General features: G+C 50.0%; 1 protein-coding gene across 4 annotated transcripts; it reads left to right on the forward strand.

Moving 5' to 3' along the window:
- Positions 1-3,908: 3,908 nt before the first annotated feature.
- On the forward strand, positions 3,909-21,222 carry PFAS (phosphoribosylformylglycinamidine synthase). 4 transcript variants are annotated; one of them, XM_055406630.2, is made up of 29 exons: positions 3,938-3,963; positions 6,454-6,526; positions 6,914-7,094; positions 7,179-7,314; positions 7,737-7,842; positions 8,220-8,409; positions 8,498-8,603; positions 9,170-9,310; positions 9,417-9,541; positions 9,714-9,842; positions 10,220-10,351; positions 10,494-10,622; positions 14,346-14,419; positions 14,531-14,687; positions 15,015-15,076; positions 15,224-15,385; positions 15,636-15,761; positions 15,890-16,021; positions 16,237-16,467; positions 16,600-16,780; positions 16,861-16,944; positions 17,171-17,326; positions 17,556-17,675; positions 17,949-18,094; positions 18,205-18,412; positions 18,570-18,661; positions 18,740-18,854; positions 19,341-19,664; positions 19,745-21,222. In XM_055406630.2, exons 3-29 carry the CDS (start codon positions 6,953-6,955, stop codon positions 20,053-20,055), a joined length of 4,017 nt encoding a protein of 1,338 aa, XP_055262605.2. In that variant the 5' UTR covers positions 3,938-3,963; positions 6,454-6,526; positions 6,914-6,952; the 3' UTR covers positions 20,056-21,222. The 4 variants fall into 4 exon arrangements, with proteins under 4 accessions (XP_055262612.2, XP_055262596.2, XP_088685011.1 ...); XM_055406637.2 differs by lacking the exon at positions 6,454-6,526 and having other exon boundaries at positions 3,909-3,967; XM_055406621.2 differs by lacking the exon at positions 6,454-6,526 and having other exon boundaries at positions 3,914-3,963.
- Positions 21,223-21,823: the final 601 nt, after the last annotated feature.

The following is a 21,823-nucleotide window of genomic DNA, read 5'->3' on the forward strand; positions in this document are numbered from 1 at the left end:
GGAGGGCTGGTTCGTGACGTCATCAGCGGGCGCGCCCCTGGCTCCACCTCCGACTCCTCCCCATTCAACCTCAGTACCTCTCGGCTCTACTCCCACCCCTGTCCCCTACTCTGGCATACCTAATCTCTAACCCAGTGATACCTTGTCTGGCATCTCTGGGATGAGGGGGTTTAGGGGCGCAAATACAACCGGTCTGGCTGATAACGCCTAAGCATCTTTCCATCTCGCTGATCCTGCCTAGTAGAGAACTGTTTCCTCCTTAATGCAGCCAGGGCACATCATTACCTTTTTTTTTTTTTTTTTACTGTCAGTCTCCATGTTCTAGAATTAAGCTCCACGAGAGCAAAGATTTTTATTTGCTTTCTTCACTGCTATACTCCCGAAGTCTGGACACGTAGTTGCATGAATTCTCTGCACTCTACTGCCTATTAAGCCATAGGTTGATTGGTTGGTTGACTAAATTAGAAAGAGAAGAGGTTTTCATTAGTAAATCCACAAAAATTAATCAGGTTCTTGTTTGACAAGTACTGTTCTAGGCATCAAATACAAAGAAAAATAGATTAGGTTAAAACTTCTAGGTACTCATAGTCAAATGGGGAAAATAGTAAAGTAAAATGTGTAGAATGTGAGTTATAGTTACTGTGGAATGCAGGGTTGTCCTTTTTATATTGTGAAAGCCTTACTGAAACAATGATTTATTATTTAAAAAATTGAGAGAAGTGAAGGATTCATATGATGGGGATTACAGAGAAAGAATGGACAGGTGAAACAACAAAGGCTTTATGGTAGAAAGAAAAGCAAGAAGTCAGTGAGGCTGGAGGGAAGGAGGGGAAATTAAAGGTACGAAATGAAAGAGTAGCATCAAAGGCCATTATATACTTGCAGCAGCTTCAAATCATTTTTAGAGCAAGATAGAATACACATTTATTATAAATAACTTGGCACCATAACTAGTTCATGCAATAACGAATAGAGAGGTTGTAATGAATGAAGTTGAATTAGGGGATACCATAACTTGTAGAATTAAAATTTCCTTAAATTTAATTGTATTTTTTATTGAAGTATATTTGATTTACAATGTTGGTGCCAAGTTATTTATAAGGCAAATATATGTTTGCAATTATTTCCCATTATTACATCAGAGATATGTCCCTTCCCTTTTCACCAAAACAACAGGAATGAGAGATTCCCCCAGAGGAGGTGAAACTTCTCTCTCACTCCACTCCAGCCACATTGACTCCCTAATTAGAACACCAGTCAGAGCCTAGTCAAAATCCCAAACCTAATCATTCCTATTGCATTCAGTATTTCTCAGGTCTAGAATACCCCTCCCCCATATTTACCAAGTCCATGAAGATGTGCCCTATATCCTGCGATTTACTTTTGATAATTCATAAAAAGGAGAGTTGAACTTAGTCTACAGTGATCAGACAAAGTTGAACTGGATCCACCACCACCCTCATTGGTATGATTTAAATGTTAGGTTAATAGCTTAATCTGGTGGCAGCAGGCAGGATCAAATGAGAGGGCCCCAAGGTCTGTCACAGAGTCTGGGGTTGGGGGGAGTATGGAGAATTGGGAGCTGGCTAAGATCAAGTAATTTTGAATAGGTTATGTTTGTTCAGGGGGAAGCTGGAGATAGAGGAACAAAGTCTGGAGAAGGATCAGGACCAAACTGATGAATCTGGAAGTCACTGTATGAAAGTGAAAAGTGGAATGTTACAGTACACAGGGAGTGCTAAAATGTGGAAGAGACAGGACCAGACAGACAGACAGCTGAGCAGACCCCCGGAAGGAGCTTGAAATCAAGTATGTGATGGAACCAGGGAGTGGCTGGAGGGAAAGAAGTCCAGGAGTACTCAGATGCCAAGAGTCAACAGGTGGTCTCTGTCAGAAATGAGTCATAAGTACAGCCTGGAATATTACCTGCCAAACAGGTAATAACTGTTATATCTGGGACAGGGATGGAATTAGGGTGAGGTAAAATATATTAAATGTTGCATCCCAACTGCCTTACTTACCACACCCTAGGCTTGGCCCTATACTGGGGAAGGGAAGAGAATGGGGCAGGAGAGGGATAAGGATAAAGACTTTAACTTTTTCCTATGAGTATTTCTGTGTTCCCTGACTCTTTAGAAAGACCACCAGACTGGGTCCCAAAGTATCAGTCCCAGCACTCATTCCAGCTTTCCTGCCCTCAGGTTTCACGTTAGGTTTGGCTAATGGGAGACAGAGACATTTTGCAGGGGGATTCAGGACTGGAGGAGACAGAACTCACTGTTTATTCTATTTCTCCCTCAACACTGAGCTTGTGGCAGTAGCTTCTTAGGTCTACTGAACACCCTTCTTTCATGGCTCCACCTCTCTCCCAGCTCCTAACAACATTTCTCCCTTTGTACTTTCAAGCTTGGACGTGCTAACCACTTTATGCTGTTGCCAGGCTCTGGATGGCCCATTGCACTTTGTTGTTCCTTTTAATCCTGCCCATATCTCTTTAAGTAGACTAATAAATTCTTACTGACTAAACCTTTCTGAGTGTGCTGTTTTCTGATAGGATCCTGATTAATACAATCATGTATGTTTGTAGTTGTTCAGTTGCTCAGTCAGATCCTTTGCGACCCCATGGACTGCAGCATGCCAGGTTTCCCTGTCCTTCACCATCTCCCAGAGTTTGCTCAAAGTCATGTCTATTGAGTCCACTGAGTTGATGATGCCATCCAACCATCTCATCCTCTGTCACCCCTTTTTCCTCTTGCCCTCAATCTTTCCCAGCATTAGGGTCTTTTCAAATGAGTCAGTTCTTCACATCAGGCGGCCAAAGTATTGGAGTTTCAGCTTCATCATCCGTCCTTCCAATGAACACCCAGGACTGATCTCCTTTAGGATGGACTGGTTGGATCTCCTTGCAATCCAAGGGACTCTCAAGAGTCTTCTCCAGCACAACAGTTCAAAAGCATCAATTCTTTGGCGCTTAGCTTTCTTTACAGTCCAACTCTCACATCCATACATGACTACTAGAAAAACCATAGCTTTGACTAGATGGACTTTTGTTGGCAAAGTAATGTCTCTGCTTTTTAATATGCTGTTTAGGTTTGTCATAGCTTTTCTTCCAAGGAGCAAGTATCTTTTAATTTCAAGGCTGCAGTCACCACCCACAGTGATTTTAGAGCCCAAGAAAATAAAAGTCTGTCGCTGTTTCCATTTTTTCCCCATCTGTCACAAAGTGATGGAACCAAATGCCATGACCTTAGTTTTTTGAACGCTGAGTTTTAAGTCAATTTTTTCCACTCTTCTCTTCCACATTTATCAAGAGGCTCTTTAGTTCCTTTTCACTTTCTGCCATTAGCGTGGTATCATCTGCGTATCTAAGTTGTTGACATTTCTCCTGGCAATCTTGATTCCAGCTTGTGCTTCATCCAGCCCAGCATTTCACATGATGTGCTCTGCTTTTAAGTTAAATAAGCAGAGTGACAATCAACAGCCTTGATATACTCCTTCAATAAATGCTTCTGATCATTATTACTGTTACCTTAACTAGCCAGAAGTTAAAAAATATAGGTCTCCCACTTCGCTAAAAAATAAATGGGTTCATTCAGAAAAGACAAAAGTGAAAGAAAGCAAGTAAAGCGAGTAAGGGGGGAAACTGAGTTCTGGACAGGAAAGATGTGTTTTATTCCTGCATTCAGTGTTTTCCTCACACTATGCACGGGGACAAGAGAAGCGGGGACCTAAAACTGACTTTATTTTCACAAACGTTAACTGAATATATATTTCTGGAATGAACCTACTAGGTGTAGAAGTTGCTTTAGGAATTGACGGAGAACAGCTGCGGAAACCCACATCCGGGAAAGAGGGAGGGAGTGGCGCACACTTAGACCCCGCCTCTTCCTGCGGCGCATGCGGATGACGTTGATCTGCGCGCCAGAATTCGAGGAGCTGACGGACTGCGAGAAGTGCTGCCACGTGCGTAAGGCTGCCGCGCGCGCTCGCAATCACGGATACCCCTACAAACTGAATCCCGTAGACACCCAGGCCAAGTTTGATTTGGGCGGTTGAAGGATCCCTACCAGGCAGAGCCGCGCTCAGCGGAGGCCTGCGTGCCTGCCTTAGTGCAAGCGTCCATTTGCGTTTGTTGGTTCCCCGGCATGGGATCCCCCACGTAAATTCATCCCCTCTTTAAAAATTCATTTAACCAGTGAAATAATCTGTTGGCCTCCAGTTTTATGTCAGGTACCATGATGGTCTTTGGGGAGACAGCCCTGATGTAGACAGTCCTGTGTCTGTGCTCTTGGAACGTCTATTTCACTGGGAATGATAGACGAAAGTCAGCTGGTTTAATAATCAAAATGATTTCGGAATGTGATCATTCCTGTGAAGGAACTATGGTATGGAGAACAACTGAGGCGTCTAACTTTAGAAAGGGCCATAAGGGAAATTCCCTGACGGTTCGGTGATTAAGACTGAGCGCTCTCATTGCTGAGGGCCTTGGTTCAATCCCAGGTCGAGGAACTAGGATCCCACAAACCTCGGCAAAAAAAAAATAAATAAAAAATTTAAAAGATCGTTAGCATGGGGTAGGGGCTTAAAAAAGGCAGAATCAAGATCTGGCAGGAGCACCCGTAGCTGAAATGAGATCTGTCCTGGAATTTGTCAGTCTACAAGTTTTTTAGATTTTTTTTTGATTGATAAACTGAAAGACTTCCCTGCTGGCTCCAACGGCAAAGAATCTGCCTGCAGTGCAGGAAACCAGGGTTTGATCCCTGGGTCAGGAAGATCCCCCAGAGGAGGGCATCGCTACCCACTTCAGTATTCTTGCTTGGAGAATCCCATGGACAGAGGAGCCTGGTGGGCTATGGTCCATAGGGTTGCAAAGAGTTGGACTCAACCTAGCATTCACACATCTGGGCTTTTGGCTTGAGCAATACATTGGATGAGGGTAGTGTTAACTGAGATGGGAAATGGGAACTGAAGGTCTGGAGAACCGATAAATCAAAATTTCTATTTTGACCAAAGCAGGCTATCCAGTGTTTATGAGACTTCTCTGTGGCAATGTCACCTAAGCATTTGCATGTGCTAGTTTGGAGTTTCACGGAGAGTCAGAGTTGAATAAGTGAAGTGAAAGTCGCTCAGTCGTGTCCGACTCTTTGTAAGGTTATGGAATCTGTTTGCAGATATCAACTGAAATTGTGTAAAATTATCATTTTTAATCAAAAATGGTTGAATGATGGCAGTTTCATTGGTTCAGTCTAAGAGATGATATTTAAAGCCAGAGGTCTGAATGAAGTCACTTAAGAGCGTTTAGAAAGAAGAAAACAAAGGGCAGAACCTTGGGCACCCACTGTTTAGAGGTGGAGCAGAAGAGTAGGAGCTTTCCTGGTGGCTCAGCTGTGAAGAATCCACCTGCCAGTGCAGGAGATGTGGGTTCAATCCCTGAGCTGGGAAGAACCCCTGGAGAAGGAAATGGCAACCCACTCCAGTATTGTTGCCTGGGAAATCCATGGACAGAGGAGCCTTGTGGGCTACAGTCCATGAGGTCATAAAGAATCGGACATGACTGAGTGACTAACAACAGCAAGAAGTGTAGGAGCCAGCACAGGTGACTGAGATGGAGCAACCAGAGGTAGAGGAATATCAGGAGAGTGGTGTCAGGAAGCCAAGAGAGGAGAGTGTTTTAAGAAGTAGAGAATGAGTAAGTCATATGCTGCTGAGAGGTTGAATAAGGTAAGAAGTTAAGTGACCTGTAGGTGGGCAACGTTGCAATCTTCATTCAGTGACCTTGACAGAATAGTCAGATTCAGCCTTGAGTAAGTTAGATTTGAGATACCTGTGAGTTGCCCAAGTGAAGAAGTGAGGCAGTGAGCTTCCCACTTCTTTGGGAAGAGGCTTTGTACACCTGGGAGTACTGTGTGGGTGTGGGTGTGTGTGAGAGAGAGAGCTCAGAGCTGAATGAATGGTGCAAATCAGAAGCTCTCCGCTCACATAGGAGGGAGGTGTCCCTAAGCACTGGAGCAGCGAGGAGGGCTTCAGAGTTGGTGTGACCTGTACTGACCTCAACAAATGGGAAAGCTTTGGCTAGGATAGAATTAGAGATAGACATTTTAGGATGGGGCAAAGGAATGGCGAGGAGGCCCGGCAGCATTTAGTGAGTAAAGCCAAGGTCCTTTTGAGAAGCAATGGAATCAGAAGTTGAAAAGTAGTTGGGGATAGACCTGGAGGGTCTTTGTCAGGCTTTGCATTTACCTTGAACAGGGACATAATATTTTGAAACACTGAAGTAGAGGAACTGTCCTTTAACTTTACTGGCCAGCCCAGTCCAGCTTATCCTTTAGGTTTACACTTAATTAGATGCCACTTCCCTTAGGTAGTGTTTCCCACTCCCACCATGCTAGGTTTATCCCTTCTCCAGGGGATCTTACCAACCCAGGGATTGAACCCAGATCTCCTGCATTGCAGGTGGATTCTTTACCAGCAGATCCACCAGGGAAGCCCTTCCCTTAGGAAGTCTTTCCCACTGCCACCATGCTAGGTTGGTACCCCCAGCCCCCTGACCTTGACTGTGCTGGATTGAAAATGTCTGGATGCATTTATCCCTGAATGCCCCCAATACTTTCCCCCACCCCATCCCTAATGCCTGCAAAGCCTCAGCTGAACTGAACTTGAAACCAGTTCAACAGATTGGCTCTCAGTTCAGTTCAGTTCAGTTCATTTGAGTCACCCAGTCGTGTCCGACTCTTTGCGACCCCATGAATCACAGCATGCCAGGCCTCCCTGTCCATCACCAACTCCCGGAGTTCACTCAAACTCATGTCCATCGAGTCGTTGATGCCATCCAGCCATCTCATTCTCTGTCGTCCCCTTCTCCCGCCCCCAATCCTTCCCAGCATCAGAGGCTCTAGTTCATGTTATTTTTTAGGAACCTAACTCGACTTTCCAGCAAGGGATACCTGCAGAGATGTCCTCCGTCCTTCACTTCTATGTCCGCCCCTCTGGCCACGAGAGGGCAGCCTCTGAATATATTCAAAGGAAGCTGCAAAGTGAACTTCCAGAGCTGCAAGGTGTCAAGACTGAGCAGTGCTACAATGTGAACTGGACAGGTTGGGCCAGTTACTGGATTCTTGGGCGAAGTACCAATCGCCAGCGGCAGTGTCCCAGTGTCTCCTTGCCCTGTCTCCCTGCAGCTGAGTCCTTCCCGAGCAACAAGGAGATGAAGAAGCTGACATGGCTATTTGGCTGCCCCTTGTTACTGGACGATGTTGCTCAGGAGTCCTGGCTCCTTCCTGGCCCCACAGACCTGCTGCTGGAAGTCGGACCCAGGCAAGTGTTTCAGCCTCGAGCAACTTGTTCCATGGTCCAGAGCCCTTCCAAACACTCTGCCACCCCTGCCATTCTCATGCTTCTTCCTCTTCTTGTGATCCTTGGGAGATTTGTTTTCCCTTCATCCCACTGGCCACTTTGAAGACTGAGCCAGCTCCCAGGCATGTTCTGGAAATATAACAAGTTGCATTTCTAGACATTGAAATTGAAACATTTTGATGCTGTAGAAACAGTTATGGTTTGATTTGAATGACCTTTGAAAGCAGGTTTCTCAGTGCCCTAATCTAAGGCTGGAGGCCAGTGGTATGGGCGAGGGTCGGGGTGGGGAGTGGAGGTTGGAGACTGGCTGGACAGCAGTGGGCAGGATCCACCTTCTCAGCTGGGGCTCAGGTCCTAACCATCTGGTCCTAACCAATCCACAGGCTGAACTTTTCCACCCCAACATCCAGCAACATCGTGTCAGTGTGCCAGGCTGCAGGGCTGGGGGCCGTGGACCGCGTGGAGCCAACCCGGCGCTACTTGCTCTCGGTGAGGCAGTAGGCAACCAGCTGGGGATCCAGAGGAGGAAGTGGGCAGGAGATTGGGTCCTACAGTCCAAGGAAAGGAGAGAAGCAGGGGAAGCGGTTTCTGACTTGAGGCCTGCCCTATTTGCAGCTTGTTCACTGCTTGAGGCTGCCTGGTCGAGAAGTAAATAGGACAGAAATCCAGCCTGTGCTCCTGTTTCTAATGTTTGCCTGCTGACAAGCACTCGTGCCTGGAAGGGGTATCTTTTTCTAATTTGAGCAAAGGTGCTGGAGAGGCTAGCAGTGGTCTGGCCTTGTGTGGCTTGGAGGACCGAGAGTGGACCATGTTTTCCATTCTTCAACCCTGCACCCCTTGCTCTCTGTGTCTGTCTCCACCCCTAGTTTGCCCACCCACCTTCAGCTGACCTGGAGGCCATTGCCCTGGCTACCCTGCATGACCCGATGACAGAGCAGCGCTTCTCCCAGCCCATCCAGAGCTTCTCTTCAGGGTGCATCCCAGCACCCCTGAGTGGCCCAATTGACATACTGGCTGAGGGCCGGTCTGCCCTGGAGAAAGCCAACCAGGAGCTAGGTGAGCAGGGGTCCCTGAAGGAAGGCCCAGGCCAGGAGAGTAAGGGTGCTGTGTCCCACAACCAGCTTCTCTGGGGGTTGTCTCCTAGGTCTGGCCCTAGACTCCTGGGACCTGGATTTCTACACCAAGCGCTTCCAGGAGCTGCAGCGCAACCCCAGCACTGTGGAAGTCTTCGACTTGGCTCAGTCCAATAGGTGGGGTGGGATGGGGACGTTCTGGTGTCTGAGTCTGTGGAGATTGGAAGAGACGATCATAGGGACCCTCCATGGCTCTCTCTTGGCCTAAGAAAGTGAAGTTGTTAGTTTCTCAGTCATGTCCGACTCTTGGTGACCCTATGGGCCATAGCTCGCAGGCTCCTCTGTTCATGGGATTTCCCTGGCAAGAATACTGGAGTGGGTTGCCATGCCTTCCTCCAGGGGATCTTCCTGACCCAGGGACTGAACCCGCATCTCTTCTGTCTCCTGAATTGGCAGGTGGGTTCTTTACCACTAGTGCGACTTCTTGGCTTAGGGGCCTCCCTGAGTCTGAGTGTCTGGGTTCCCCATCTATCCAATAGTCTGCATCACATCTTGGTTTTATCTTCACTCGGGATCTGGATAATCCACAATGACAGACCGTTGGAAGCTTATGACTTTCTGATATCTGTTTTGACCTGTGGCTGTAACTCTGCCTTTTATGCTGGTGAGGATAAGATGTGGCAAGGCCTAAGACATGACCCATGTTTTCTCCCTGCCCTCCCCTCCCCACATCATCCTGGCAGCGAGCATAGCCGACACTGGTTCTTCAAGGGTCAACTCCACGTGGATGGACAAGAGCTGCCACACTCGCTGTTTGAGTCCATCATGAGCACCCAGGCATCCTCCAACCCCAACAATGTCCTCAAGTTCTGTGATAACAGCAGGTGGGTGGTGCCCTTGGCTGGGCACAGGGGACAGGGTGCCCCAGGCTCCCGTGGGGTAAGTGCAGATCCCAACAAGGAAGCCAGGCCCAGAACGATGTGTCCACAGCGCCATCCAGGGTAAGGAAGTCCGATTCTTGCGGCCCGAGGACCCCACACGGCCAAGCTCCTTCCAGCAACGTCAGGGGCTGAGACATGTTGTCTTCACAGCAGAGACACACAACTTCCCCACAGGTGAGCCGAGTCCTCAGGAGGGGAGGTGAGATCAGAGTGTAGGGAGGGGCAAAGGTCCCAGCCCCCCTCACCCTGGGAAACAGCAGGTTGGCTGCATGTCCTTATTTTCAGCGGGGTGGTCAGTGGTGGACCTTGCTCTTCAATAGCCATACCTCTCCCTCTCACTTCACAGGAGTAGCCCCCTTCAGTGGTGCAGCCACTGGCACAGGGGGCCGGATCCGAGATGTCCAGTGCACGGGCCGAGGGGCTCACGTGGTGGCTGGCACTGCTGGTTATTGCTTTGGAAACCTGCACATCCCAGGTCCCATCTCTTTGCTGTCTACCCAGACTCCTCTTCCTGGCAGGCACTGGACACTTTTAACTCCTAAATTAAGCAGTCATCATGGGCACCTTTTCTTGGGAGAAAGGGCTCTAGAGTAGCTGGCCTTTCCCCAGCCATGGTCATAAGGACAGTAGGCCAAGGGAGACCCACGTCTGGCTTTGCAGAACTACAATTTTCTTAAAAACACAAAAACAACCTAATACACAGTTGGACTTTTGACCATCAACTGCCCCCAAAATCCAATTTCTTAGAAAGTGTTAAGAGCTCTGATCCCAAGAGTCAGATTCTTCCTAAAGAGTCCTGGCTCCTTTGACTTCCATCTTTACCATCCATCCTTCTTCCCCTTTCCTACCCAGGTTACAGTATGCCCTGGGAGGATCCAAGCTTCCAGTATCCAGGAAACTTTGCCCGACCCCTGGAGATTGCCATTGAGGCCAGTAATGGGGCTTCTGACTACGGCAACAAGTTTGGGGAACCAGTGCTTGCTGGTGAGGCTGGAGGGTGTAGGGGACTGTTATCCTTGACATGGATATTAGTCCTAGAGGCAGAGTGGGATGTGTGACCCAGTAAGCGCTGAGGAGCCTGGATGACTAGACCCTGTGCCCTCTCCCTGTGACGTACATGTTCCAGGCTTTGCCCGGTCCTTGGGCCTTCAGCTCCCAGACGGCCAGCGGCGTGAGTGGATCAAGCCCATCATGTTTAGTGGAGGCATTGGGTCCATGGAAGCCGAGCATGTGAACAAGGAGCCCCCAGAGCTAGGTAAGAGGCCCCCACCTCTCTCCAGGTCCCTCCAGCTTTCTCACCAGCACATGGCTACTGCAGGAGTGGAATCTCCGTGGTTTGTTTTGTATCTCCCGGCTCCTGTCTCTTCTCCTCTTTACAGGCTTTTAAGGCAGGTCAGGGCTTTATGCCAGTTGGGCAGGCTCAGTCTGTGAGGCCTCTGTCCTTTCCCCAGTTGAATTCTCCATGGCAGGGGCCCACCCTGCTGAGTCAAGGCAGCCAGTGTTTTACCCAGCACCTCTGTTTTTGTCTGCAAGTTCTGTTCAGTTGGTCAACATTTACTGAGGGCCCACTGGGTGCTGAGCACTGTGTTAGGACCTGTGGTGGAATCAAGATAAAGGCCAGGTACCCTTTATTGAATGGGTGAACAGTCACATGGCTCAAAATTTAAAAAGCACAGAAAGATTTTACAGCGAGAACTCTGCTCTCCCTGACCTCCAGCCACCCTGTTTCCCTCCCTTGAGATAAACAATGTTAATTGGTTATTCTTAGACCCTGCTAGAAGTACTTCCTGCATATATAAACAGACCCCTGTGTGTGCTTGCCTCCTCTGTTAAAACAACTAGCATGTCTACACTTTTTTGGCTGTGCCACATGGCTTATAGGATTTTAGTTTTCCAACGAGGGATTGAACACAGGGCCCCAGAAGTGAGAGCATAGAGTCCTAACCACGCCAGGGAATTCCCCACCTATTTTTTTAATAACCATTTTCTTGAGATATAATTCATGTACCATAAAGTGTACCCTTTTAAAGTGTATAAATTAGTGCTTTTAGTATATTAATGAAGTTGTACCTTAATCACTACTAATTCTGGGACATTTTCGTCACCCCCAGAAAGAAACTCTGTACTCACAAGCAGTCACTCCTCATGCTTCTTCTGGCCTCTGGAAACCTGTAATCTATTTTCTATCTCGAAAGATTTCCCTGTTATAAATGTCTTTGGCCTTTTTCAATTAACTTGACGTCTTTATTCGTATTATAGTATGTATCAGTACTTTATTTCTTTTTATGACTGAATAATATTAATACTCTATTATGTACCTATAACACATTTCGTTTATCCATTTATCAGTTGGGAGACAAGTGGGTTGTTTCTGCTTTTCGGCTAATTATGAATAATGCTGCTATAAACAATTGTGTACAAGTTTTATTTTGTATTTATGTTATTTCTTGAGTATGTAACTAGGAGTAGACTTGCTAGGTCTCATGATAACTATAATTAGTCTTTTAAAAAAAACCTACCACACTGTTTTCCAAAGCAGATGCACCATTTTACGTTCCCCTCAGCAGTGTGTGAGGGTTCCAGTTTCTCTAGATTCTCATCAATACTTGTTATTATCTGTCTCTTTGATTATAGCCATCAGAATGCATACGAAGTATCAGTAGTATCTCATGGTGGTTTGGGTTTGCATTTCCCTAAGGACTCATGGGAAATAGATGGAAAAACAGTGGAAACAGTGTCAGACTTTATTTTTTTGGGCTCCAAAATCACTGCAGATGCTGATTGCAGCCATGAAATTAAAAGACGCTTACTCTTTGGAAGGAAAGTTATGACCAACTTTGATAATATATTAAAAAGCAGAGACATTACTTTGCCAACAAAGGTCCATCTAGTCAAGGCTATGGTTTTTCCCGTGGTCATGTATGGATGTGAGAGTTGGACTGTGAAGAAAGCTCATCGCCGAAGAATTGATGCTTTTGAACTGTGGTGTTGGAGAAGACTCTTGAGAGTCCCTTGTACCGCAAGGAGATCCAGCCAGTCCATTCTAAGGGAGATCGATCCTGGGTGTTCATTTGAAGGACTGATGCTAAAGCTGAAACTCCAATACTTTGGCCACCTCATGCGACGCGTTGACTCACTGGAAAAGTCTCTGATGCTGGGAAAGGTTGGGGGCGGGAGGAGAAGGGGACGACCAAGAATGAGATGGCTGGATGGCATCACCGACTCTGTGGACATGAGTTTGAGTGAACTCCGGGAGTTGGTGATGGACAGGGAGGCCTGGCGTGCTGTGATTCATGGGGTCGCGGAGAGTCGGACACAACTGAGCTACTGAACTGAACTGAACTGAAGGACTCATGGTGTTGGAGAAGACTCTTGAGAGTCCCTTGGACTGTAAGGAGATCCAACCAGTCCATTCTAAAGGAGATCAGTCCTGGGTGTTCATTGGAAGGACTGATGCTAAAGCTGAAACTCCAATACTTTGGCCACCTCATGCAAAGAGTTGACTCACTGGAAAAGACTCTGATGCTGGGAGGGATTGGGGGCGGGAGGAGAAGGGGATGACAGAGAATGAGATGGCTGGATGGCATCACCGACTAGATGGATGTCAGTTTGAGTGAACTCCGGGAGTCGGTGATGGACAGGGAGGCCTGGCGTGCTGTGATTCATGGGGTCGCAAAGAGTCAGACATGACTGAGCGACTGAACTGAACTGAACTGAAGGACTCATGATGTTGAGCATCTTTCCATATGTTTGTTGACTATTCCTATGTCTTCCATGGAGAAATATCTGTTGAGACCCTTTGCTCACTTTTAAATTGGATTATTTACCGTTTTTTATGGATTTCTGAGAGTTCTTTGTATATTCTAGATACTAGCCCTTTATCAGGTAGATACATGATTTGCAAGTATGCTCTTCCATTCTGTGGGTTGTCTTTTTACTTTTTTCATGGTGTCCCCTGAATCATAAATGTTTTTAATTTTGGTAAATATAGTTTGTTTATTTTTGTTTTGTGGCTTTTGGCTTACAATGCCATGACTAAGAAACCATTGCCTGAGTCAAGGTCACCTGGATTGACTTCTATATTCTCTTGTAATACTTTCTAGCTTTTCTCTCTTGTATTTAGGTCTCTGAAGCATTTTGAAGTTTGTATATGGTATGAAGTAGGGATCCAATTTCCTTATTTGACATGTGGATATCCAGTTGTTCTAATAACCCTTTTTGAAAAAACCCTTTTAGCTCTGTGCTAAGTTTAAAAGCAGAAAGTATGAGTCCTTCAATTTAGTTCATTTTCAAGATTGTCTTGGCTTTGTTCTAGGTCCCTCAGATTTCTGTATAAATTTTAGGATCAGCTGGTCCATTTCTTTGAAAAAGGTGGCTGATTGTGTTGACTTGAAGATCACTTTGGGGAGTATTGCCATCGTAACAGTATTAACTCCCATCTATAAACATCAGATCTTTTTCAGTTTATTTAGGCCTAGTAAGGTATTTCATAATTTTCAGTGTGTAAGTCTTACATTTCTACTAAGTTTATTCCCAAGTATTTTATTCTTATTGATGGGGTTCTAAGTGGGTATGTATACATCTGTACCTTGCTTTTTTTCAGCTTAACAGTATGGTTGGAAATCATTTCATACTAATGAAATCACTTTACTTCATTATATTCATATGTAATTTTCTTTTACAGTGGCTTAGTTTTTCACTGTATGTTTTATACCATAATTTATTTAACCAGTTCTCTGTCATTAGCATGTGGATTATTTCTTGTCTTTGGTAACACAAATAATGCTCTTGTTTAAGTTTGTTCATTGGCAATTCTGTACCTGTGAATAATCTGGAGGGTAAATTCCTTGGAGTGTATTTAACTCAATGAATGTTGACAGATACCTCTAATGTTGGCTTCCCTTTATCCTCACACTGCTTCGTATTTGTACTAACTGTCATTCCCTGAGTGCTCTGATTCAGCCCTCCTTCCTCACAGGCATGGATGTCGTGAAGGTTGGCGGTCCTGTCTACAGGATTGGAGTTGGGGGTGGGGCTGCTTCGTCTGTGCAGGTAAGTGGGAGTAGCCCAAATGCCAACTCCATGATCCCTCAGGGCCCCATGCATGGGTGGGGTGTGAGCTCCCAGCCCCCCTGAACTGAGCTATGCCATCTGTCCCCCCAGGTGCAGGGAGACAACGCCAGTGACCTGGATTTTGGGGCTGTGCAGCGGGGAGACCCGGAGATGGAACAGAAGATGAACCGTGTGATCCGGGCTTGTGTGGAGGCCCCTGGGGGAAACCCCATCTGCAGCCTCCATGACCAGGGTGCTGGTGGCAATGGTGAGAAAGGGGGTTGGGACAAGGGACTGGGCCTACCTGGTCTCTGCTTGGTTCAGTTTAGGGAGAGGCTTAGCAGTTGGTTTAGGTTGTGGATCTGCAATCAACCTGCCAGCTCAGGGTCCCATTCTCCGCCCACTACACATTCTGAACAGGCCAAGGCTTGAGGGTGGCAGCCTGCTGCCATGGGATAGTTGGTGGAGAGGGTGCAGCAGCGGTTCAAACAGGGATGCACAGAATTAAGGACTCCTTGGGAGGCTGGGAACGGCCTTTTGTTTGCCCGGTGCTGACTGGCCATGTGAGCACCTCTCCCGGGAACGCCCCCACCAGGCAATGTCCTGAAGGAGCTGAGTGACCCAGCTGGAGCCGTCATTTACACCAGCCGCTTCCAGGTGGGTCCTCCTCCATGAAATCTGCCCATCTCCCTGCCCCTGCCAGTCCCAGCCGCCCCACCCATCTGCCCCTCACTCCCAGCAAGATCGTAAGACTTGGGAGCACCCACTGACCCTTCCTTTTCATCCTCCCTCATGGATGTGCAGCTGGGGGACCCAACCCTGAATGCCCTGGAAATCTGGGGGGCTGAGTACCAGGAGTCGAACGCACTTCTGCTAAGGCCCTCTGACCGTGACTTCCTGAGTTGTGTCAGCATCCGGGAACGCTGCCCAGTCTGCTTTGTGGGCACCATCACTGGAGACAGGAGAGTGAGTTGGCCCGGGGAGTCAGTAGCAGATGCTGTAGGTGGACTTGAGCTGCCTGGGCCCAGGAAAGAGATGAACACAGGGGAGCCGTGGGGAATAGCATGTAGGCTATGGGGGCGGTGGCGGGGGCTCAATAGGAGAAGCCAGATGGGGTGGGGTGGAAAGAGCACTTCTGCCCTGCTTTCCAGAAGAGTTCACTCCCTGCTGGTGGTCATTGCCTCACCCCTTCTGGGTGGTGTCCCCTGGTCTACAGATAGTGCTGGTGGATGATCGGGAGTGGCCTACAGGCACAGGTGGCCAGATGGATGCGCCCCCCACTCCTCCCCCAACCCCTGTGGACCTGGACCTGGACTGGGTGCTGGGCAAGATACCCCGTAAGGTATGTGGGGGCAGGAGGCGTCTCCCTTCCCTGGCCTGTCTCTACCCTCTGCCCCATGCGTGCTTTTTCACCTGTATGCCCAGCGCTCCGCCCCAGTGCTCACACCTCTGTTGCCATCTGTGTTGCAGGAGTTCTTCCTCCAGAGGAGTCTCCCCTTGCTGCAGCCTCTGACTCTGCCCCCAGGGCTGAGCGTGCGCCAGGCCCTGGCGCGGGTCCTCAGGCTGCCTGCTGTGGCCAGCAAGCGCTACCTCACCAACAAGGTCCTCCCTGCACCCTGCTCCACCCCCTTAGCCCTCTGCACCCCTCCCTCAGCTCGCCCACCCCAGGAACGGCTGTGGGGGTCCATCAGGGAGGGAGAAGGGTCAGGACAGTGGCCTGGTCCCCTGCTGTCCACCCCCCGAGTCTTGCATATTCAGGGTGCGCCAGGCCACCCGCTTGTCCCTGGGCCTCTGGCCAGCTCCCCCTGGTTCCGCAGGTGGACCGTTCCGTGGGCGGCCTGGTGGCCCAGCAGCAGTGTGTGGGACCCCTGCAGACCCCTCTGGCAGATGTGGCAGTCGTGGCACTGAGTCACCAGGAGCTTGTAGGGGCCGCCACAGCCCTGGGAGAGCAGCCAGTCAAGAGCCTGCTGGACCCTAAAGTTGCCGCCCGGCTGGCTGTGACTGAAGCCCTCACCAACCTGGTGTTTGCTCTGGTCACCAACCTCCAGGTGAGTCCCCTGCAGTTTCTGGCCTGGAACCCCAGGCCTGTGGGACACAACCACAGTCACCATCCACTTACCTACTGGCCTCCAGCCTCCTTATACCGCGCTCTCTCTCTAATGCAAGTCTGCACTTCCTAGGATGTGAAATGCAGCGGGAACTGGATGTGGGCAGCCAAGCTCCCAGGGGAGGGTGCAGCTCTGGCTGACGCCTGTGAAGCTATGGTGGCAGTGATGGCAGCCCTGGGTGTAGCGGTGGATGGTGGCAAGGACTCCCTCAGCATGGCTGCCCGGGTTGGCTCTGAAACCGTGCGGGCTCCTGGTGAGGTCTGGGTGCCAGGGGGCCAGGGGCAGGTGTGTGGGCTCGGACTCCACCTCACATGCTTATGCCTTGCTCTGCAGGGTCACTGGTCATCTCAGCCTATGCTGTCTGTTCAGACATTACAGCCACTGTGACCCCAGACCTCAAGCGTCCTGAAGGGAGAGGTATGGTTTCTTCCCCCTCCTTCATGCGTTGTGTATTCACAGCCTAATCCTTTGTTTGGGGTCTGCTTAGTGAGTGCTCAGGTTGTCTCAGCACTGGGGCTGTGGTGCCTTCCGGGGCTAAATGACTGGGGTGTCTTACCACATCCTGGGAGCCTCAGTGACCCTGTATGGCAGAACGGGTTCTTCTGAGCCATTGGTCTCCCCTCCGCCATCCCTCTCCTCCCAGGCCACCTGCTCTACGTGCCTCTGAGTCCTGGGCAGCACCGGCTGGGGGGCACGGCTCTGGCTCAGTGCTTCTCCCAGCTTGGCGAGCGGCCTCCCGACCTGGATGTTCCCGAGAATTTGGTGCGAGCCTTCAGCATCACCCAGGGGCTGCTGAAAGGTGAGTGGGCCCTGGGGGAGATGGTCCTTGTGGCTGACATGGGAAAACAGGCATTTTTCTCATCAGCTGAGCCTGTGAGAGTGGGGCAAGAGGGACCCGATCCCTTTCTCTCTGGTTCTCTGATGTAAGCCCACATTCTCACACTTGCCCTCTCCTGACTGTCCATAAATGGGGGTGGGGTCGCCAGGTTTGGGTCTCAACACCGCTAAGCATTTTCTCCTTCCTCCAGACCGTCTCCTCTGCTCAGGCCATGATGTCAGTGATGGAGGTCTCATCACTTGCCTGCTAGAGATGGCCTTTGCTGGGAATTGTGGGATAGAGGTGGACATCCCTGCACCTGGGGTCAATGGTGAGGTCTAGATTGGAGCAGGGCTGCCTGTCCCCATCCTACGGACCCTTTGTCCCTCGTTTAAAGACTGGAGTGTCCCCAAATCCTTTGCTCCTGAGTCTCCTGTTGTCTTTTCTGATCACTGAGCCAGGTGACATTTCTGTTCCTAACTGCACCCCTCTGAGAGAGCCTCACCCCACCCCGATCCCTACCTTTGTTCATATGTATCCCCCGACTCCACTTCTGAGCCCCTGCCAGTACCCCAGTCACCTTGACACCCCTGTACTCTCCCAGCCCTGCCTGTGCTGTTCGCCGAGGAGCCAGGCCTGGTGCTGGAGGTGCAGGAGCCAGACCTAGCCCAAGTGCTGATGCGTTACCGGAATGCTGGCCTCCACTGCCTAGAGCTGGGCCTCACAGGAGACATGGGACCCCATGCCATGGTGAGGAAGTGAAGAGTGGCAGGCCTGCACAGGGCGGGTCGTGGTTTGCCTCTGCCAGCCTTGGAGTCACCCAAGGTGGATATCCTGAAAGATTTGCACCCCCTACCCAGGTCCGGGTGTCGGTGAACAGGACGGTGGTTCTGGAGGAACCTGTTGGGCAGCTACGAGCCCTCTGGGAGGAGACCAGTTTCCAGTTGGACCGGCTACAGGCAAAACCACACTGTGTGGCCCAGGAAGAGCAAGGGCTGAGGGAGCGGGCAGGGCCCACCTACTTCCTGCCGCCTACCTTTCCCAGAGCTTCCGTGCCTTGCGAGCCTGGTGAGGGAGTGTGTGCAGAGGCTTGGCTTCCCTGGCACTGTGGGCCTTGGGGAGGAGCCTAGAGCCTGGATGTGGGGTCCTGCCCTGGACATGGTGTCTAGGGGCTGGGGTGCCGAGGCAGCCCTCTGACCCAAGGACACTCCTGCTCCTCCCCCAGGTGGTCCTGCCCCCCGAGTCGCCATCGTTCGGGAAGAGGGCAGTAATGGAGACCGGGAGATGGCAGATGCCTTCCACTTGGCTGGATTCGAGGTGAGCGGGGTGCCTGGTGGGGCCGGGGCTGGACTCAGGCCATGGGCATTCTGATGCCGCCCCTCCCCCTCCTTCCAGGTGTGGGATGTGACCATGCAGGACCTGTGCTCTGGAGCCATCGGGCTGGACACGTTCCGTGGCGTGGCCTTCGTAGGCGGCTTCAGCTACGCGGACGTCCTGGGCTCTGCCAAAGGTGGGCGTGGGGCTTCTGCCCACCCCCTCCCCACACCTTCCTAAGAGCTGCCTTAGCCCCCTCTTCCCTGCCTGAGAACTGGTCTCTCATCTCCACGAGGCCGGCCAAGAGCCAGTAAAGGCCTGCAGGTAGCTTAATGAGGCTGGGGGTCTAGGTGCTGCCCTGTCAGATGCAGCAGCTGCCACTCAGCATGGGTAGGTCTTTCTGTTTTTCAAGAGAAGCCCAAAACTCCCATTTAAACGTTAGGTGACTAAATAAACAATTTTGAAAATGCTCTGCTGGCTAAGCAGAAAGCTCATCCTGGGCCATCTCGGGCCCAGGAATTGGCAACACCTGTTTCAAGCAGGTAAACCTTCCCTGGTGTTTGCCAAGAGCTCCTCAGAATGGGGGAGATCCTGGGCGAGTGTTAACAGGGCACGCCAGGACAGAAAGATGATGGTCCCCCCCTTGCTCCGGGTCTCACCCCAGCTTCCTGTTCCCTCCTAGGCTGGGCAGCTGCTGTGACCTTTAACCCACAGGCCGGGGCTGAGATGAAGCGCTTCCGGCAGCGGCCAGACACCTTTAGCCTGGGCGTGTGTAATGGCTGTCAGCTGCTGGCCCTGCTGGGCTGGGTGGGAGGCAGTTCCAGTGAGGAGGCAGTGGAGATGTGCCAGGAGTCCTGGCCAGCCCGGCCCAGTCTTCTGCTGCGCCACAATCTGTCTGGGCGCTTTGAGTCGCGCTGGGCCAGCGTGCGCGTGGGGCCCGGGCCAGCCCTGATGCTGCGAGGGATGGAAGGCGCGGTGCTGCCCGTGTGGAGTGCTCATGGGGAAGGTCAGGCTCCGGGAAGGCTGGGGTGGGGGGAGAACATGAGGGAGCGTGCTCTTACATCCCTTGTCCCCGCTTCATCACAGGTTACATGGCATTTTCTTCTCCGGAGCTCCAAGCCCAGATGGAGGCCAGGGGCTTGGCTCCGCTGCACTGGGCAGATGATGACGGGAACCCCACAGAACAGTACCCCCTGAATCCCAATGGCTCCCCAGGGGGTGTCGCTGGCATCTGCTCCCCTGATGGCCGCCACTTGGCCCTCATGCCTCACCCGGAGCGGTCTGTGAGGCCTTGGCAGTGGGCCTGGCGACCTCCTCCATTTGACACTCTAACCACCTCCCCCTGGCTCCAGCTCTTCATTAATGCCCGGAACTGGATCCGGGAAGGCAGCTGCTAAGCAGGCTGGGAGGCTCCCCTGGGCCCTGTGGCTCGTACCCAGGGTATCTTTAGAAGTACCTCATCAGTTAAGTTCAGTTGCTCAGTCGTGTCCGACTCTTTGCAACCTCATGAACTGCAGCACACCAGGTCTCCCTGTCCATCACCAACTCCCAGAGTTTACCCAAACTCATGTCCATTGAGTCGGTGATGCCATCCAACCATCTCATTCTCTGTCGTCCCCTTCTCCTACCTTCAGTCTTTCCCAACATCAGGGTCTTTTCAAATGAGTCAGCTCTTCACATCAGCTAGCCAAACTATTGGAGTTTCAGCTTCAACATCAGTCCTTCCAGTGAACACCCAGGACTGATCTCCTTTAGGATGGACTGGTTGGATCTCCTTTCAGTCCAAGAAACTCTGAAGAGTTCTCCAGCACTACAATTCAAAAGCATCAGTTCTTCAGCACTCAGCTTTCTTTATAGTCCAACTCTCACATCCATACATGACCACTGGAAAAACCATAGCCTTGACTAGACGGACCTTTGTTGACAAAGTAATGTCTCTGCTTTTTAATGTGCTGTCTAGGTTGGTCATAACTTTCCTTCTAAGGAGTAACCGTCTTTTAACTTCATGGCTGCAATCACCACCTGCAGTGATTGTGGAGCCCCCAAAAATAAAGTCAGCCTTTGTTTCCACTGTTTCCCCATCTATTTCCCATGAAGTGATGGGACCAGATGCCATGACCTTAGTTTTCTGAATGTTGAGCTTTAAGCCAACTTTTTTCGCTCTCCTCTTTCACTTTCATCAAGAAGCTCTTTAGTTCTTCTTCACTTTCTGCCATAAAGGGTGGTGTCATCTGCATATCTAAGGTTATTGATATTTCTCCCGGCAATCTTGATTCCAGCTTGGGCTTCCTGCAGCCCAGCGTTTCTCATGATGTACTCTGCATATTAGTTAAATAAGCAGGGTGACAATATACAACCTTGACGTACTCCTTTTCCTATTTGGAACCAGACTTGTTTCATGTCCAGTTCTAACTGTAGCTTCCTGACCTGCATACAGGTTTCTCAAGAGGCAGGTCAGGTGGTCTGGTATTCCCATCTCTTTCAGTTTTCCACAGTTTATTGTGATCCACACAGTCAAAGGCTTTGGCATAGTCAATAAAGCAGAAATAGATATTTTTCTGGAACTCTTGCTTTTTTGGTGATCCAGTGGATGTTGGCAATTTGATCTCTGGTTCCTCTGCCTTATCTAAAACCAGCTTGAACAGCTGGAAGTTCATAGTTCATGTATTGCTGAAGCCTGGCTTGGAGAACTTTGAGCATTTCTCTACTAGCGTGTGAGATGAGTGCAACTGTGCAGTAGTTTGAGCATTCTTTGGCATTGCCTTTCTTTGGGATTGGAATGAAGACTGACCTTTTCCAGTCCTGTGGCCACTGCTGAGTTTTCCAAATTTGCTGCCATATTGAGTGCAGCACTTTCACAGCATCAGATACCTCATATTATTCCCAAATGTGTCTTGAACAGACAAGGACCAAAATGCCAAAAAAAGACCTCAGCTAATTTTATTAATCTGCCTCCCTTTGTCTTACGATGTTGGATCTGTTTTCAGTGCTGTTCTTGGTGGGCCCGGGAAGCAGCATGTGCTTCAGAGAAAGAGCCTGCCTAGGAAGTTAGGATGCATGCAGGCTGGGGGTTTCCATTGCCCCACTTCACTGCACCATGTCACTGGTGTCACTCACTTATCTGGGTCCGGAGGGGATATCCTGTGTCCCATCCCCCTGTCATCA

Source organism: Moschus berezovskii, chromosome 20 (genome assembly GCF_049115385.1).
Source record: "Moschus berezovskii isolate FMDL1 chromosome 20, NW_MosBer_1.0, whole genome shotgun sequence".
NCBI lineage: Eukaryota > Metazoa > Chordata > Mammalia > Artiodactyla > Moschidae > Moschus > Moschus berezovskii.

Coding starts and splice junctions, on each gene's coding strand:
- PFAS (XM_055406637.2), top strand. CDS start 6,953: ATGTCCTCCGTCCTTCACTTCTATGTCCGCCCCTCTGGCCACGAGAGG. Junction 15,077..15,223: donor TTTACACCAGCCGCTTCCAG/GTGGGTCCTCCT, acceptor ATGGATGTGCAG/CTGGGGGACCCAACCCTGAA. Junction 17,327..17,555: donor CACCCAGGGGCTGCTGAAAG/GTGAGTGGGCCC, acceptor TCCTTCCTCCAG/ACCGTCTCCTCTGCTCAGGC.